Source organism: Pristiophorus japonicus, chromosome 12, assembly GCF_044704955.1.
Source record: "Pristiophorus japonicus isolate sPriJap1 chromosome 12, sPriJap1.hap1, whole genome shotgun sequence".
Classification (NCBI taxonomy): domain Eukaryota; kingdom Metazoa; phylum Chordata; class Chondrichthyes; family Pristiophoridae; genus Pristiophorus; species Pristiophorus japonicus.
This window is the reverse complement of record NC_091988.1, coordinates 52607089-52625848: the sequence shown is the minus strand read 5'-3', so window position 1 is coordinate 52625848 and position 18760 is coordinate 52607089. Positions and strand designations below refer to the sequence as shown.

Here is an 18760-nt window from a genome sequence, read left to right as displayed (position 1 = left end):
TCGACCAGGCCAACATCCCCAGCATTGAAGCACTGACCACACTTGATCAGCTCCTCTAGGCAGGCCACACTGTTCGCATGCAAGACACGAGACTCCCAAAGCAAGCGCTCAACTCGGAACTCCTTCACGGCAAATGAGCCAAAGGTGGGCAGAGGAAACTTTACAAGGACACCCTCAAAGCCTCCCTGATAAAGTGCAACATCCCCACTAACACCTGGCCAAAGACCGCCGTAAGTGGAGGAAGTGCATCCGGGAGGGCGCTGAGCACCGAGAGCGTGCAGAGATCAAGCGCAGGCAGCGGAAAGAACGTGCGGCAAATCTGTCCCACCCACCCCTTCCCTCAACGACTATTTGTCCCACCTGTGACAGAGACAGTGGCTCTCGTATTGGACTGTTCAGCCACCTAAGGACTCATTTTAAGATTGGAAGCAAGTCTTCCTCGATTCCGAGGGACAGCCTATGATGATGATGAGTAGAGTAAGAAACCTTCATAGCATTTAAAAAGAACTTGGATATGCACTTGAATTGCCGTAACCTACAAGTATACGAACCAAGAGCTGGAAAGTGGGATTAGGCTGGATAACTCTTTGTCGGCCGGCACGAACACGATGGGCCGAATGGCCTCCTTCCGTGCTGTAAAATTCTATGATTCTCTGATTAACTTCAAGCATCATTTGCTCCCTAGGAATCGGGAAGAGAAAGTAAAATACAAGGGCCACAGATCAGTAAACTAAAGCACTTTAAACACAAACAGGCAGTACTGAGTGCAGACTGATGAATGAGTGAAAGGCTGGAACTGGCAGAAACTGCTGTTCCTTCACTAGCTGACAGGGGGCCTGCTCCACTCGGAGACCAGGGAGCAGCGCGAGCTGCAGCTTTTCATTCAAAAAAAGGGGCTCGACACGCAATGGGATTGCACGCACGACCACGCTGGGGTCTGTGGGGGTCTGATTGGTTAAACACCAACCAATCGCATTGTGAACCTCACTCTTAATTCAATAAGAATCTCACGTGCCGCCTACAGGTTTAAATCCCTACAAAACTATTTCATCTCATGCACCCAGCCGCTTAAAGTCATAGCTTTAATTTCAAATATTGAACGTGTTTTTTTTTAATCTTACTGTAGTTAGTTTGAAACTAAAGCTTGAAACTAATATATCTCATGCATTGTAACTGCAAATGCAACCTATGTGATGGGCATTGGAGTATTAGAGAAGGAACAGCAAATATCGAGACAATGGTAAGCGGACCTTCCATACACATCCTCCTGGGCAGCTCTTAATAAATGCAGGAGTCTGGAGGCGAGGATTGAAATTAGGATGCAGTTACTTCAAGCTAAATAAATGTCACACGAAACAAAGTTTACCTTCCCCTGCCATCATGATAAAAAATGTTAAATATTTGAAATTAAAGGTGCATTTACACAACAAGTTTGCGTTGGTTGGAACCCTTATTTTAGATCAGTTAGTAAGGGGGTACCAAGGTACCAAATGCCTTCAAGCACCCTCTTGGGAGGGTGGTCACCAATAAAAGGTTGCATAACCTATCCGATCTAAACATTATGTAATTCTGGGACTGGATCATAATTCTTCAATTTGGGTCAATTGTGCAGCTGACGCCTTGTGGTGCCCACCATTGGGGAAAGGGCTTAATGAGAAGCACTTTCCATTTTGCACCACTGCTATACTTGCTGTGTAAATCTAGATTTAGTGCTGGACCTGACTCCAGAATGAAACAGAGACTCCTGAAGGGGATAGTGACACATTGCTCTGGTTTGACAATGCATGCAATGTGTTCTGATCAATCTGCTGTGCATTTCACCTGTTTTGTGCAGTCTAGGTGTCAATGCAAATTAAGAGTGAATGGTAGATGAATACATTTGATTTATGGATAGCAGTCAAGATGCAGCAGTTATAGGTCTTCCCAGTTGATTGCATGATGCACATGAAAGTATATGTTCATTTAAAAAAGGTTATGTAAAACTAGCTGAAGAAGAAAATTATTGTGCATTATGCTTTGAGATGTCTGGTGGTCATGAAAGGTGCTACATAAATGCAAGTCTTTCTTGCTTTATTATGCAACTTGATTCAAGTGTAGGCTGAAACAGGGTTGATTGGTAGGGGTTAATGTCAGTTTGGTTGGATTTGGGGACTATTTTGTGGATCAGGTAGGTTTTAGGGTAATTGTGTGGGTTTGCGTGTTAATATACGGGGCGGTGCAACACTTCCTTGTAATCAAGCTGCAAATGTTAGGGTCAGGAAGTTGGTCAGTGTGGGAGTATAAAAATTAACATCACTGTGTCTGAAACAAGCAAATTGAAAAAAAACGAATCTAAGTTTTAACAAAACTAAAACAAAGATTTGGATACACTACTGTATTAATCGGTCAAAGTACCTTGTTAAATCAAGAATAACAGATACTGAAGTTAATTTATAGAGAATAATTGTAAATCATATATGTATTAACACATATGTGGGTTGAGATCCACAGAGGCTAACAGACACTGGGTGTGTGATGCATGGAGAACAATAGATACTTGGGAGTGAAATTGATATAGAATAATAGATATCTGGGAAAGAGACGCATAGAGAATAATAGATACCTGGGAGTGCGATATACAGAAAAGAATAGATACCTGGGAGTGAAATATGCACAAAATAATAGATACCTGGAAGTTAAATGGATTAAACATAATAGAACTCGAAAAAATGCTTTAGGTGCTGTTTACAGAGAGTGGTGTCTGCAGAGGTGCCGCTCACAGACAATGGTCTGTGTGTAGGAACATAGATGCTGTTTACAGACAGTGGACTGTGCATAGATATTCCTTATTTATAGAGGTCTCTGTGTATGTGCTATTTGCTTGCAGTGGTCTGTGCTTAGGTACTCTTTAGTGCACACTCTGTGTCTGAACTCCAAATCATTGTTGACACCTTCACTGAAGCAGTTTGGCTCTTACACTAAACAGCCTGCCCCTGCCACACAGTACTGCTTCCTGATCATCAAGACTCATGACGAGATCTTGGACAATGTGGACTACTTACCTTGGGAGTCTATTGTCAGCAAGGACAGACATTGATGACGAAGTCCAACACCACCTTCAGTCTGCCAGTGCAACCTTCAGCTGCCTGAGGAAAATAGTGTTCGAAGACCAGGATCTCAAACCCGGCATCAAGCTCATAGTCTACAGAGCAGTGGTGACACCCGCCCTCCTATATGCTTCAGAGACATGGACTATGTACAGCAGGCACCTCAAAGTATTGGAGAAGTACCACAACGCTGCCTCCGCAAAATCTTGCAAATCCACTGGCAGGATAGGCGCACCAATGTCAGCATTCTCACTCAGGCCAACATCCCCAGCATCGAGGCATTGACCATGCTCGATCAATTCCGATGGATGGGCCACATTGTCTGCATGCCTGATACTAGACTTCCAAAACAAGCACTCTACTCCAAGCTACATCACGGCAGGCAAGCCCCAGGAGCGCAGAGAAAATGCTTCAAGGACACCCTCAAAGACTCCTTGAAAAAATGTAACATCCCCACCTACTCTTGGGAACCCTTGGCCCAAGTCCGCTCAAAGTGGAGGAGAAGCATCCGAGAAGGCACCAAACACTTTGAGTCTCTTCGCTGGTAGCAAGCGGAAGCCAAGTGCAAACAGCGGAAGAAGGGTACGACAAATCAAGCACCACACCCACCCGTCCCTCCAACCACCATCTGCTCCACCTGTAACAGAAACTGCAGGTCCCCCATTGGTCTCATCAGTCACCTTAGAACTCATTTTAGTGTGAAAACAAGTCATCCTCGATTCTGGGGGACTGCCTAAGAGAGAGACTCTTTATAGACAGTGGTGTGTGATTAGATGCTGTTTACAGATACTGATTTTTTTATAGGTGCTACTTATGTAGTCTCCCTGAGTAGATGATACTTATATACAGTAGTCTCACTATTTACATACAATGGTCTCTGATAGGAGTGGTCTTACTATAAGTGCTGCTTATGTAGAATAGTCTCTGGTAGATGCTATTCAAATAGAATACATTGGTCTCCCTCAATACTATTTATATAAATAATGGTCACTGTGTAGGAGTTACTTATATATAACAATCTCTATATCACAGAATCATAGAATGATACAGCACAGAAGCCTGTGCTGGCTCTTTCTAAGAGCTATCCAATGTGTCCCACTTCTCTGCTTTTTCCCCATAGCCCAGTATATGTCTCCTTTTCAAGTATTATCCCATTCCCTTTTGAAAGTTATTATTGAATCTGCTTCAACCACCCTTTCAGGAAATGCATTCCAGATCATAACAACTTGCTGTGTAAAATTTATTTTCTTCATATTGCTTCTGGTTCTTTTGCCAATTACCTTAAATCTGTGTCCTTTGGTTACCAAACTTCTGTCACTGCAAACAGTTTCTCCTTATTTACTTTATTAAAACCCTTCAAGATTTTGAACACTTCAATCAAATCCCCTCTTAACTTTCACTGCTAGAAGGAAACCTATGCTATTTTCTCTAGTCTATCCATATAATTGAAGTCTTTCATCCCTGGTACCATTCTAATAAAGCTCCTCTGCACCCTCTCTAAGGCCTTGACATCCTTCCTAAAGTGCGGTGCCCTGAAGTCACAGTACTCCAGCTGGGTCCTAACCAATGTTTTATAAAGGTTTTGCATAACGTCCTTGCTTTTGTACTCTGTGCCTCTATTTATATAGCCTTCTCAACTTGTCCTGCCACCTTCAAAGATTTCTATACATACACCCCAGATCTCTCTGTTCCCGCACCCCCTTAAAATTATGCCATTTTGATTATATTGCCTCTCTTCATTCTTCCTACCAAAATAAATAATTTCACATTTCTCTGCATTATAATTCATGTGCCATGTGTTTGCACATTTCATGAGCCCGTCTATATCTTCCTGAAGTCACTTACCATCCTCCACACTGTTTACTACATTTCGGAGTTGTGTATCATCTGCAAATCTTGAAATTATGCCCTGTATATCCAAGTCCATGTCATTAAAATATATATTAATATTACTATGTGGGCCTTTTGAAAGTCCATATACACAGCATCAAACACAGCATCATCCATCCTCTCTGCTACTTCATCAAATAACACAATCAAGTTAGTCAAACAGATTGCCCTTTAAAAAAAATTCATGCTGGCTTTCATTTATTAACCCATATTTTTCCATGTGCCAATTCATTTTGTCCTGGATTAAATTCTCAAAAAGTTTCCCCATCACTGACGTTAGGCTGACTGGTCTGTAATTGCCAGGTTTATCTCTTGTCCATTTTTTGAACACTTGCAATCCTCCAGTCCAATGCACCGCTCCCATATCTAAGGAGGATAAAGGCACTATATACACACAGTAACTTCTCTAGGTGCTATTTACATACAAGTGTTCTGCCTGTGTGTGCTTTTTATAGACAGGTGGTATTAAGACAGGTGATCTTTACATGACAGTAGTCTTACTTTGGTGGCGTTGTTAACAGATGGACAGGTGTAACTGTACCGGTGTTTTATTTTAGACTGTCTATGATTCTATGATGACTGTCTCTGTTACAGATAGGTGATCTTTAAGTACAGGTGCGCTACACAGATATATAGTCTCTGTTGCAGGTGCATTTTAGAGTCAGGTGATTTCCCTTTGCAGTGTTTTAAAACATGTAGTTGTCATCTCTCTGTACTGTTGCTGATTGCAGACAGGTTGCCCCTGTACAGATGCTTCGTACCAACACAAAGTTCCCACCGACTCCAACTACCCTTTATAAACAGGTGATCTCTTCAGATGTACATTATATAATCCATCAAGTATCAGTATATATGTGCTCAAACACGACCAACACGTGCGTTGGTATAAGACGCAAATTTGTGCTTGTGATTTCTCATTAAATAAGTTTTTGAACTTGGCGGGCCAAGAAAGAGGGAAACTCAGGCGACAATATTGCAGAATCGGTCTCATATTCTGTTCAAGTGGCCAGTTAGACAGCGACACCATGGGCAGGCCACCAGCTGTCAAACCTCAGGCTCTGGCGTGACCTTAAGGGGAAGAGAAGACTACAACTTACAAGAGGTGAGGATATTAAAATATTAGCGTTTAATTATTCCAATGTATTTCTATTCATATATTTGCAGATTAGGACTTTGTGTAATTAAAGCATTAGCATCGTTACTGTGGCCCATCAACCCTTATTCCAGGGATGAATATTCATCTGGAGATTTTCTCTTTAGATGCATATTCATTAACCGGAAATAAAAACAGAAAATGCTGCAAATACTCAGCAGATCAGACAGTATCTGTGGAAAGAGAAACCGAGTTAACGTTTCAGGTCGATGCCCTTTTGTGAGAACTGGAAAGAGATTCATTGATGCGAATTTCAGTGTGCAATGTTTGATTTCACTCCCAGCGCGGGTTCCAAGCTCCCTCGCTCCCTTTCAATTGGTCGGATCGCTCCCGAAGCCCTGCCTGACTCGTCTCAGGATAGGACGGAGGCCGGGCCAGGCACCGCCTCCTGGTTGTCTCCGATTGGTCGGGAGCGGCCGGCGCGGCTCCGCCCACCTTCCCCGCCCGATGGAGCGTTGACGTCACTGTGGCAGCAGCGAGCGCTGTATGGGGCGAGAGGTGTAGAGGGACACAGAGAGACTCCTCCATACACACACCTAGACACGCAGGCACAGGCAGCCAGTGCATCTATCTCACACTCAGGTAAGCAACAGGGCACCGTTTGGGTTCTGATTTGTGTGTTTTTATGGCTACAACTGTGTGTTACAATGAGAGATTCTTGGCGTTTCTTATTTGTCTTTTTTTTAAAGAAGAAAAATATTGTCTAATTCATTTCTCTTAAAGCCAGACTGAGCCTCTTGGTGTGTGTGTGTCTCCTCCTCTGCTTTGGGCACCGGTAATTGAGCACCTCGGGAGGTGACTGGAGCTTAATGCTGAGCCGCTGTTGCTGCTTCGAGGCGGATTTGTTATGCAGCGAAAGTAAAGCCAATATGATTCTTCCCCTCCCTATTTTTCAGTGGAAGAAGCTGCACTCTTTGCGAAAGATACAAGATAGGATGCCTCTAGGAGAGATGGACAAAAAATGGAAAAAGAAGGAGGAAATTAAAGTGGCTTACGAGTTCAAAGAAGTCCTGGGAACGTGAGTACAATCCGAATTCATTATATTTGTGTGCTCCCTCTTCCCCACCCCCCACCCCTTTCCTTTCTGGGAATAGATTATTTTTGTTGGCAGAGATCGGGACTCCATACCGGGATCTGAATCGATTCACAAAATGGCATTGCTTAAAAATCTATATTCTGGTGGCCCGATGGCTCGGTATGAGCACTTCGTGTCCCTGGGTTGTTCTTTTGACGGGTGGCACTTGAATCTGAAGGTGGTACACATGTGGAAGTAATTGTATGTGAGAAAAGAGGTAGGGAGAACGTTCCCAGATCTGCAGCAGTCTCCCTCTCCCTTTATGTGGTAACCAGTTACAAGAGGACTCTCTTTTGAATGGGCCTGTATAAAAATATGGAACCAAGCTTCCTCACTGCAGTGTTACTTTTGGGAGAACTTCAAAAGACCCAGCTGTGGCTATTTAAGAATCTTTTCCCTAGCTTCAGGGTACATCACCAAAAAGTGTTTGAGGAAAATTGGAATGTTTCTTGTATATGGTTGCTTTAGATGCATAATCTATTATTTGAGTGGCAATGCATTGACTTGTTGCTTATTACTGCATCTGCCTTTTATGATCCTTCTCTCAGAAGGCTCAAACTGAGGTATGTTTCCATAGGATCTAAACCTATTCTTTATGCGTGAGCCTAGATAGTTAGCATTTGATAGATCGATAGATAGTTAGACTGTGTGGGACATCATAACAGTTTAGATAGTTAGACTGTGTGGGACATCATAACAGACCTGGATCAAGTCCTCATCCAACACCGACACACATTGTACTTTCCACATGTCACTGGAAAGCAATCGGGAGAGGGAACCCTAGCACAGGGATGCTGAAGGCAATTCAAGCACCCAACACTGCTGTGGTTGAGGCCAGATAAACAGGCAAATAATATCGTACTTTACTGGTCTGTACTATAGTACATTTACCAAGATACCCGTCAGAAGACTTGCAACTTTGAAATTTGCATCATATCCCTTTACAACTTTAAAAATATAGCTCATCATTTGTAACCAAATATATGATATGGAAAGCTCATTCCAACGCTAGGTTTGGATGTTTTTGACTTGCACTGTTGTCGCCTCTGAAATCAGTGGCAATATCTCCAGCAGTTCCATGTTTGAACCTCCGATCAGGTTTCTGGCCCTGCTACAGCCATTATCAAAGTAACATTGACATCCTATGTGACTGTGGTAAACTATCCCTCCTCATCCTTTTTGACCTGTCTGTTGCCATTGAAACAGTTGACCACACCATCCTCCTCCAACGCCTCTTCTCCGTTGTCAAGCTGGGTGGGTTTGCGCTTGACTGGATCCATTCCTATCTATCCAGTCATAACCAGAGAATCACCTACAATGGCTTCTCTTGCCACTCCTGCACTGTTTCTTCTGGAGCCCCCCCCAAGGATCTATATTTGCCCCCTCTTATTTCTCATCTATATGCTGCTACTCAGCGACATCATCTGAAAACATGTCGGGTTGCAGATGTACGCTGACAACACCAAGCTTCTACCTCACCACCACCACCACCTCTCCCCACCCTGCCATTGCCTTTGATTTGCCAAGCTGCTTGTCTAACATCTAGTATTGGATGAGCAAAAATGTCCTCCAATTAAATATTAGGAAGTTCAAAGCCACTGATTTTGGTCATTGCCACAAACTCTATCCCCCTCCCTGGCCACTGTGGCTGAACTAGATCTTTTGCAACCTTGGCGTCCTATTTGACCCTGAGTTGAGCTTCCAACCCTCATCCTTTCCATCACCAAGACCTTCTGCTTCCATCTCTGTAACATTGCCCATATCTGCCCCACTTCAACATATCTGCTGCTGAAACCCTCATCCATGCCTTTGTTACCTCTAGACTCGACTTTTCCAATGCTCTCCTGTCAGGAATGCCATCTTGTAACCTCTAAACTTGAGCTCGTCCAAAACTCTGCTGCCTGTATCCTAATGCGCACTAAGTCCTGTTCACCCATCATTCCTGTGTTCGCTGACTTGCATTGTCTCCTGATCCGGCAATGCCTTGATTTTCATTCCTGTTTTCAAATCCCTGCTACACTCTCAGAACTCTATATTTTTCCAACTCTGGCCTCTTGCGCACCTCCAATTTTCATCGCTCCACCATTGACTGCCATGCCTTCAGCTGCCTGGGCCCTCGGCTCAGAAATTCCTTCTCTAAACCACTCTGCACCTCCTCTCTTTTTAAAACCTACCTCCTTTGGCTCAGCTTTTGGTCTCCTGTCCTAATATCTCCTTATGTGGCTGACGCTCCTGTGAAGTGCCTTGGGACTTTTTACTATGTTAAAGATGCTATATAAATGCAAGTTGTTGTTGTACACTTCAGGAAGGGTACTCCTGTTGTTTGAAGATTTGAAGGGTTGGCAAGGAAGTTGCATCAATTACCTGTTGAGTGTAACTTTTTTATATTGACATTGTCAAATTGGATTTAAACTAGTTTGTGGATTATTCTGGAATTTGTTGGAATACGGCCCAAAAAAACCAACCAAGGCTTAAATTAATTTGGTTTACATACCATGTCCACATACACATTCTTTTCCTGCTGGCCAGATTGTGCTGTACCTGGCTGCATCTAATCAGTCTGCCTTTGCCATCACGTGTGCATCACCTGTTCACACCCATCAATGCAATCTTCAAATTTTCCAAGAAATTTACAAAGTGACATCAGTGCAAGCTTTTGGCACGCTATTGTACAATAAGCTCCTTTGTCTAACAGATTAGCAACTGTATTTCGTGACCAACTGCAGTCCTTTATTTTTAATTCCAAGAATCAGCCATACTTCACGAGAAAGGATTCTTGTTTTCAGTTACTGATATTCTTTGTGTATTCAAATTAAAACCAAAATGAATGATGCACCTGCACACAGGTGAAATAAAGCTCGAGGAAAAAAACCTGCGCTGATTCGAAAAATATCCTTTTTCAAATAAAGTTCCATGCTTTTTAAGAGAGATTCTGAACTCTTGTATGTTTGAATGGTCATTGGATCAGATTTGCCCAACACATTTAACCAACAACCTCTCACTGAATCTGGAAATAGGCTTCATGCATACAATGAAGTGGAATTACAGCTCCATGTAATTTAGAACTGTTATTTGCATTGATTTTTGGTAGTTTTGAGAGCAGCAAATTTTAAACCTTTTCAAATGCAGCTTTAGCTTAAAAGAAAACTAATGAGTTCTGAAGATTTTGCTCATGAGCTAGATAAAATATTTTTGCACAGTACAGGAAAATAGCTTTTCTACTGTAATCTGTTATCTACTGTACTTTTGATTTGGTATTTACCAGTATTTCATTTGGTAAAAAACAGGCTGTGGGATATAAAAACAACATCCCATTGAGGACGTCTTTGAAATAAACTTGTCAGCAATTTTAGTTGAATCCTCATTTCTCAGATGTTAGGTTAAGATGAAAATCCTAGTATGTTTGAAGAAAACTAGATTAAATCTGATCAAAACTTTAAAATGTGGTAGCTGGGAACCATGGAAGTGCTTTGCGAGTTTATTTTTAAACCAGTTTCTGTCTGCTTGATGGAGGCAGTTGATGATGGGCTGCAAATGGACAGCAAAGCTTAAAATAAAATTTAGCTCTGCAGCTAAACCCATCTGTCGCCATGAATAAAGGTTAGATATTGTGATTCGTATTGAAGGCTTGTGTGTCTCTTTTTTGCAGTTTACCGGTTTAAATTGGGGAAACTTTCTTTGCGAGTCAAAAGTTGGAATCTGGAGCAAAAAAAAGAATGTTTTCAGTAACTTTTTTTAATCTCACTGGGAATGTTTACTTGGATAGTTTGTTAAATGTGAAGGATTGTTAAGCCTATTAATAGATTTCTTTTGCCTGTATCCAGTGCCAAATGTTTCCATATTAAAAACAGAAAATACTAGAAATCTCAGCAGGTCAGGCAGCATCTGTGAAGAGGAAGCAGAGTTAACGTTTCGGGTCGATGACCTTTCGTCAGAACTGGAGAGTGTTCGAAAAGAACACATTCTTAACAAGCACTGAAAGGGGGAGGGGAAGAAAGAACAAAAGGGAAGGTCTGTGATAGGGTGGATGACAGGAGAGATTAGAGAGACAAAAGGGATGTTGGCTCAAATTCAAATGGTAATGCCAGGAGTTAGAAAAACATTAGTCAAGATATAGTTTGATAATGACCAACTGCCATTAGAGACAAGGAGGAAAAAAAAGAAACGGGCTCTGAGGGGGCGGGAAAGGGAGCCAAAGGTTGGCAGGGGTTATGCTCTGAAATTTTTCAACTCGATGTTGAGTCGAGAAGGCTGTTAAGTGCCTAAACAAAAGAGGAGGTGCTGTTCCTCGAACTTGCATTGAGCTTCGTTGGAACAGTGTAGGAGACCGAGGTCCCAGTGGGAATGCAGTGGAGAATTAAAGTGACAGGCGACTGGAAGCTCGGGGTTCACACTAGTGGACCCTGTTTCCGTAATTTTATTTCGATCATGTCTCTGTGAAAATAGAAAATTCTTCACTTGATCTTTGTTGAGTTCATATTTTTAACATGCCTTGTAATTAAAAAAACAATTAATCTTAGTTGGGAATCTCTCACTCACTTTCTCTCTGTCTCTCGCTGTCTGTCTGTCTCTTACACGCCATCTCTCTCAAAATAGACCAAGTGATAACCTCATGAGTAATTTTTAAAAAGTGAACAGTCTGTAGGTGTACAATATTGTCCAAAATAGATTCTGATGTTTATTTAGTGAGGGCATCTGATGATTTTTGAAGATTATTTTTTTTCTCCCCTTGCTTGGGCTTGTTGAGATTTCACACCCAGCTACTGCCAATGTATGTTGTGCTCCCAGGCTTTTGGCATTTTGGTCTTTGGCTAGCCACCAGGAGGTATATGAGAACAACCAAGCAATAACTCGCTCTCTGCTCGCACTTTCCTCCTCCTACCATGTTGACCAGGCAAACTGGTTCTGCCTGGTGGTCTTGCACAAGGTGGCTGAGATCAGGAACTCACTGGAAAGGGTGATTCAATCTTCACTGTTCTGCTATGTACAACAGGGCAGTGCATCACCCTGGCCCATTTTAATTTTGATATCTACACATTTGGAATAATAAACTTGTTTACACTTTGCTCAATACTTTAGTAATAAATTTCTTGTCACAGACATTCCTCTGCTTCTGAACTCTGATCTCATTTCCTGTGCATGTACCATAAACAAATCATAAACTAGTATAGAGAGTCAATTAACTTAAAAAATGGATTATGGAGCATCGTCCTCCGTTTCGGCTGCCCCCAAAAGTTTGTCGCCATCCTCCGCCTGCTCCACCATGACCAATGGATCCACCACAGACCCAATTCACGTCTGGACCGGGGTCAAGCAGGGCTGCGTCATCGCGCCAGCCCTCTTCTCGATCTTCCTCGCTGCAATGTTCCATTTCTCGCTCAACAAGCTCCCCGCTGGAGTGGAACTAAACTATAGAACTAGTGGGAACCTGCTCAACCTTCGTCGCCTCCAGGTTAGATTCAAGACCATCCCATCCTCTGTCATCGAACTACAATATGTGGATGATGCTTGCGTCTGCGCACATTCAGAGTCCGAACTCTAAGCCATCGTCAGCATCTTCACCGAGACATGGGCCTTACACTAAACATCCGTGAGACAAAGGTCCTCTGTTAACCTGACACTGCCACACAGCACTGTCCTTCGCCCCCCCCCCCCCCCCCCCCCGCCCCCACATCAAGATCCACGGCGTGGGCGCGGCCTTGGACAATGTGGACCACTTTCCATATCTCAGGAGCCTAACATCAGAAAGGGTAGACATCGATGACGAGGCTCAACACCGACTCCAGTGTGCCAGTGCAGCCTTGGGTCTCCTGAGGAAGAGAATGTTCGAAGACCAGGATCTCAAATCTAGCACCAAACTTATGGTCTACAGGGCTGTAGTGATATCCGCCCTCCTGTATGGCTCCGAGACGTGGACCATATACAGTAGACACCTCAAATTGCTGGAGAAATACCACCAACGATGTCTCTGCAAGATCCTGCAAATCCCCTGGGAGGATAGACGCACCAACGTCAGTGTTCTCGATCAGACCAAGATCCCCAGCATCGAAGCGCTGACCACACTCGACCAGCTCCGTTGGGTGGACCACGTTTGCATGCCTGACACAAGACTCCCAAAGCAAGCGCTCTACTCGGAACTCCTTCACGGCATGTGATCAGCAGGTGGGCAGTGGAAATGTTTTAAGGACCCCCTCAAAGCCTCCTTGATAAAGTGTAACAACCCCACCAACATCTGGGAATCCCTGGCCAAAGACCGCCTTAAGTGAGGAAGAGCATCCGGGAGGGCACTGAGCACCTCGAGTCTCGTCGTCGAAAGCATGCAGAAAACAAGCGCAGGCAGTGAAAGGAGTGTGCGGCAAACCAGGCTCCCCACACACCCTTTCCTTCAATGACTGTCTGACCCACCTGTGACGGAGACTGTAATTTCCGTATTGGACTGTACAGTCACCTGAGAACTCACTTTTAGAGTGGAAGCAAGTCTTCCTCGATTTTGAGAGACTGCCTATGATGATGAACTTAAAACAAAAGCACATGATTGTAAAAATTGTGACCGGAGGTGATTCTTGCAACTCCCCGCAATCTGCTTTTCTTCAGATCTAGCCAGGAAACCATTACACAAACATTTCTCACAATAAATGGGTCTCGGTTACAACACGATTGAAGTCCAGGCCTTTGACACCCTTGTTGTTTTGGTTTCAAAATAATTTGTTTGACCCACACCTCCCTGCTTTCTTTGGCAATTAATTTTTATTTCCTGCATTTAGATTTAATGAAGATTACCATAATGGGTGTCTTACTGATGTACAATACTCTTGCGTATTCTGTACAGTGCTCGGGGACATTGTGTTCTATTGGTCCACATGTTCAGTTTATTTCCCAGTGTTGCCTCACACATCACTGTCAGCTACCAGTTACAACTGTCAGAACTTGTAAAAGCCACACAGCTTTGGCCCAATTCTGTATTGCATTGGTTCCATAAATTATTGTTAAAAACATCCATCTGCTGCTAAAATCCCATGCAGACCAGCAGAAGGGGAAGTAGTTTTCTCTTAATACTACCCCATATCCTGTCTCAGTGGTACAATAATTCCCCTTCGGGTAAATTGGTTTTTAACCTGCACTTTACTGTCTCCCCAAGGCTGTGAGGCAGTGGCATTTTCAGCTTAAATTACAGCTTTGCAATTCCATTTTCTGTTTGCTTGGAGCTGGTTTGTAGAGTTTACTGACGCTGTCCGGTCAAATAATGTTTTATTAATTGTGACAGGTGCTTTCTGCATGGTGACCTGATTTGGAGCTGTGCAAGAACCTTCCTTTTGAAGAGGGAAGCCTGTCTCTGGAATGGATTCGTGAGCTCATCTCACAGAAACAGTTCCATTGAGCTGCAGCCAGTTGATTCAGAAACGCTGTGGTATCAACAGTAATGGATTCAGTCAAGGCATTACATTGGACTATTATTTTAAACGGAGTGACTACTGCCAACGAGTGGAAGCTGCACAGAAGCATATTGCGCATTAATTTGGAACCGGAAGCGCTTTTTCCCCCCCACAGAGCATTTTTGAGCGGAATTTTTTCTCTCGGCCCGGTCTCTCCCAGCCTGCTCCCTTCTGGCAATTTTGAAGCAGCCTGCTCCCTCCCGACATTTTTCTTGTTCCCTCCTGTAATTTTTGAACCTCCTGGCAATTTTCTTTTAATAAACCCGCTCCAGTGATGATGATGATCATCATAGGCAGTCCCTTGAACGAGGATGACTTGCTTCCACATGAGTTCACAGATGTTTCAGTGAACGACCCGATATTCCAGGGGTGGAAGATGCCTGTGCGTGGATTTTTTTTTAACGTGTGGTGACCATTGCACATCAGCCACCACACGGGCTTGACAGAGCTTTATCCAGTGGCAAAGGTTAACCAGGACGACTGGAGACCAGCTCTGCTGTACGGACTTAGTGCGCACACATATCGCAGTGTGGGCTGGCCCGTGGTGCCCTGGACCCTCGGCTCTTCTGGGCCCCATACCCTCATTCGCTGCACCTCCGCCACAATCCCGCCGCACCTCCGCCACAAACATTCACCGCACCTCCGCCACAATCTCCCGCCGCACCTCCGCCACAAACATTCACCGCACCTCCGCCACAATCTCCCACCGCATCTCCGCCACAAACATTCACCGCACCTCCGCCACAAACATTCACCGCACCTCTGTCACAAAAACATTCACCGAATTTCCGTCTCTATCACCCACCAAATCTCAGCCACAATCCCTCATCGCTCCTTTGCCCTGATCACTCGTCGCAAGTCCGCCATGACGTTCCCACTCCTCTGCTTTACCAGGGCCCAGCCGATGCTCCTGCCCACGCTCCAAATGGTGACCTGGGTCCTAATGACGGTCACTCAGTCGCCCACCTCGAAGCCGTCGCACATTGGTGTCAGCTCGCACTGGAATCTTCAGTGGCATGCTCCAGCTCTTTTTATAGTCCTGACCTGCGGAGGTGTTCTCTCTCAGGTCGGGGTGGTGTCGAAATCTCGACCTCCGATAAACGACTCGGACACCTTCAGCTCCGGCAGAAGTTTCTTTAATTTACTTGCTAGCAAGGGAAAGGTCACACTCAGTCAATGGCTAAGTGAACACCTCCGCAATGGTACAATTTCATGAGATGTTTATACAGTAAAATCCAAGTTATGGCCTCTCCCTGTGGTATTGGCTCTGTCTCGCAGTCAGTGAATACAGATAAAGAGTTAATTACTACATCCTTGTCCTGACATGGTTTCCAGATATTTCCTTTTGTCAGGGTTATTAGTTGGCCAGCTGGCCATTACTCAATGAGAGTGTGATAATGAGCTATTATCTGCCTTGCACTGTGACAGGATGGTCCAGTTTCCTCGTCAGTTATCTTTATGCATCAAATGGATGAGGTCTCTACAAGAGATAATGGCTGGTGGTTTGAGTACTTCGAAAAGGGTGGGGTGGACTGGAACTGGTGTTGTATGGACAATAGGAGAGCATCATGGGGGGTACTTGTCTCAGCAGGACTTGCCTCCTAGCTGTCTGGTGGCTATCAGCCATTTCAAGTCAGGTTTAGCTGTTTATGCAAGCCGACTGCTTTATGCAGAAATTTCTGGAAGGACCAGGACTCCATTTTGTTAGATAATGCAAAGGGCACAAAAATGAGAAGCTGCTTTTATATGGACTTTTTAAAATGTTAGAGAGTGAAATAAAGATTGGGATTCTCACATGGCGGTAAGGTAGAAGCTGAAATGAAAAAACTTAAATTTTTAAATAAAGTTTAAAAACCAAATTGTAATTTTTTATCATAATGGAGAAATTTGACACTTCATAAATATAAAAGTGTAATATAAATATATGTGTGGCATCAGCTTAGATAAAAATATATTTCCACATTGGTCCATAATGTTAGTTGATGATGGTTTGGGAGTCCACTGTCACCGTGATGAACCGGCAGCGCAGATGCACTATCCGCTTCCGGTTTGTTGGCAGCGGCCGCGTCCATTATTAAAATGGTGGCTCTTGTTTCCTGAGGAGCTGGGATGGAGGGATCAATAGGCGGGTGAAATGCAATAAGTTTAGGCCAGATGTACCACAGTAATGGGTGGTAACAGCACACGTAGCAACTTGCAACCAACAATCAAGCATGATTTCCCCCCTTTTTAGATGATTGAAGCACTTGGTACTGAAATTCATTCCTGTTAAAGGCTTAAACGTTTCTAAATTCTAATGCCTTACAGCAAGAATCATTTTATTCCAGATTAACCATTCAATCCATTGTGCAAATGGAAGAGAATTCAAAATGAGTATCTTTCTCCATCTGATGTCCCTTACTGCGCTTCTCTCTACATTCACAATTAACTGAGTAAAGAATCTTCTATCCAGCACAGGCTGTCTTATTCCATTCTATGATTCTATCCACTGCACCAGCAGGTTTGATGTTTTGAGCAGAGTATGTTGTGGAGAGGGTCTCTGACAGGGACAGTAGCTGTGTAAAGGGTGCACAAGTCCTGTATGATGTGAGTCACAACTGATGAGTGTACCAGTGTAGGTCATGTGCAGATGTTCCCAATACATTGGCCCATAATTTGTGGTCAGCGATGAAGCCAAGGCACTCGCCGCTGACCCCAGAGAAAGCTACCCACAGAGACCAGAGTGCTTGTATCTGTACTTGAAGTGCCATAACCTACAGGGCTACGGACCAAGAGTTGTAAAGTGGGATTATGCTGGATAGCTCTTTGTTGGCCGGCGTGAACACGATGGGCCGAAATAACCACCTTCCATGCTGTAAATTTCTATGATTCTATAATCTCGCGATATCTGTGGCAAGACATTTTCCTTTTTCGACATTCAATTGATTGCAGCGCTCTGTCATGGGGATTCCCAGCGAAGAGCTGCTGTGATGGCAATCAGCTGGCTAAGCAGAATTGAAAAATTCTCATAGGCAGCAAACCAGGAAATGAGAAGCTGCTTTTAAAAGGACTTTTTAAAATGTTAGAGAGCGAAATAAAGATTGGGACTCACATGGCGGTAAGGTAGAAGCTGAAATGAAAAAACTTACATTTTTAAATAAAGTTTAAAAACCAAATTGTAATTTTTATCATCATGGAGAAATTTGACACGTCATAAATATAAAAGTTAGTTTTTCCAGGGTCAGAATGATTCTTTAGCAGTCAATATGCTGTTAAATCCCCAGTTACACCTATTCCAACAAGGCTTAACATTTAATGGGGTATTTAACAGTGATCTTGGTGTGGGAAAAGCCCTAGTTTTCATCAGTTTCACTGAGATCACTGATTACACTGAAATCACTGATTACAGAATTCACTGAGTTCACCGATTGCCACCCCAGCCAGTGTCGGAGCAGTGAATGACGGAAATGCTGAAGTTGCAGTCAGAGTTTAGATGTACATGCGTTACATCCTGAAGCTGTGGTCAGTTTCAGAGGGGTAATGGCAGTTAGCCGTCATTACTCACCATAAATTCCGGGTCATAGTGAAATTCCTGAAATGCGCAGCTAATAATAGCTTAAAAGAATGCTACATAAAAGCATAAAATATGAATTATAAACAATGCTGGAAATACTCAGCTGGTCAGGCAGCATCTATATCTGTGTGTGTTTATGAATTAGAAACTGGACAAATAATGACATTTGAGCTGCTGAACATAGTCTTAAGATATGCTTTGCACTTGTTAATTTGTGTTATGGGTGGGAAGAGGATTTTAATCATCATTCTCACTGATGTGATTTATATATACATTCATACGTGTGTGTGTGTGTTTGTATAAAATATTATTGTTTGGTTTATAGCCAAATTGTAACCATTATTAAAAGATCAGTTTGAAGATTTTGTTTTAAAATGTTAGAAATACCACTTTTCAGAAGAGTAGATTGTTGCACACTGTCAGGAAGAGGATCTACGCACAAACTCCCTGCCTAAACCCCTCTGCCTCTCTACATCTCTTTCCTCCTTTAAGATGCTCCTTAAAACCTACCTCTTTGACCGAGCCTTTGGTCACCTGCCCTAATTTCTTCTTCTGTAGTTCAGTGTCAAT

General features: G+C 43.3%; 1 protein-coding gene across 2 annotated transcripts in view; it reads left to right on the top strand.

The window, feature by feature from the left end:
- The first annotated feature begins 6611 nt into the window (after nucleotides 1–6611).
- LOC139277250 (calcium/calmodulin-dependent protein kinase type 1-like) overlaps nucleotides 6612–18760 on the top strand; it is a 221760-nt gene continuing 209611 nt past the window's right edge. Inside the window, exons 1-2 of one of the 2 annotated variants that reach the window (XM_070895456.1) lie at nucleotides 6612–6711; nucleotides 7026–7147. In XM_070895456.1, the coding sequence (XP_070751557.1) occupies nucleotides 7065–7147 (83 nt within the window). In that variant the 5' untranslated portion in view covers nucleotides 6612–6711; nucleotides 7026–7064. Of the gene's footprint in view, nucleotides 6712–7025; nucleotides 7148–18760 lie in introns of those variants that run through there. The other variant, XM_070895457.1, reaches the window with a different exon arrangement.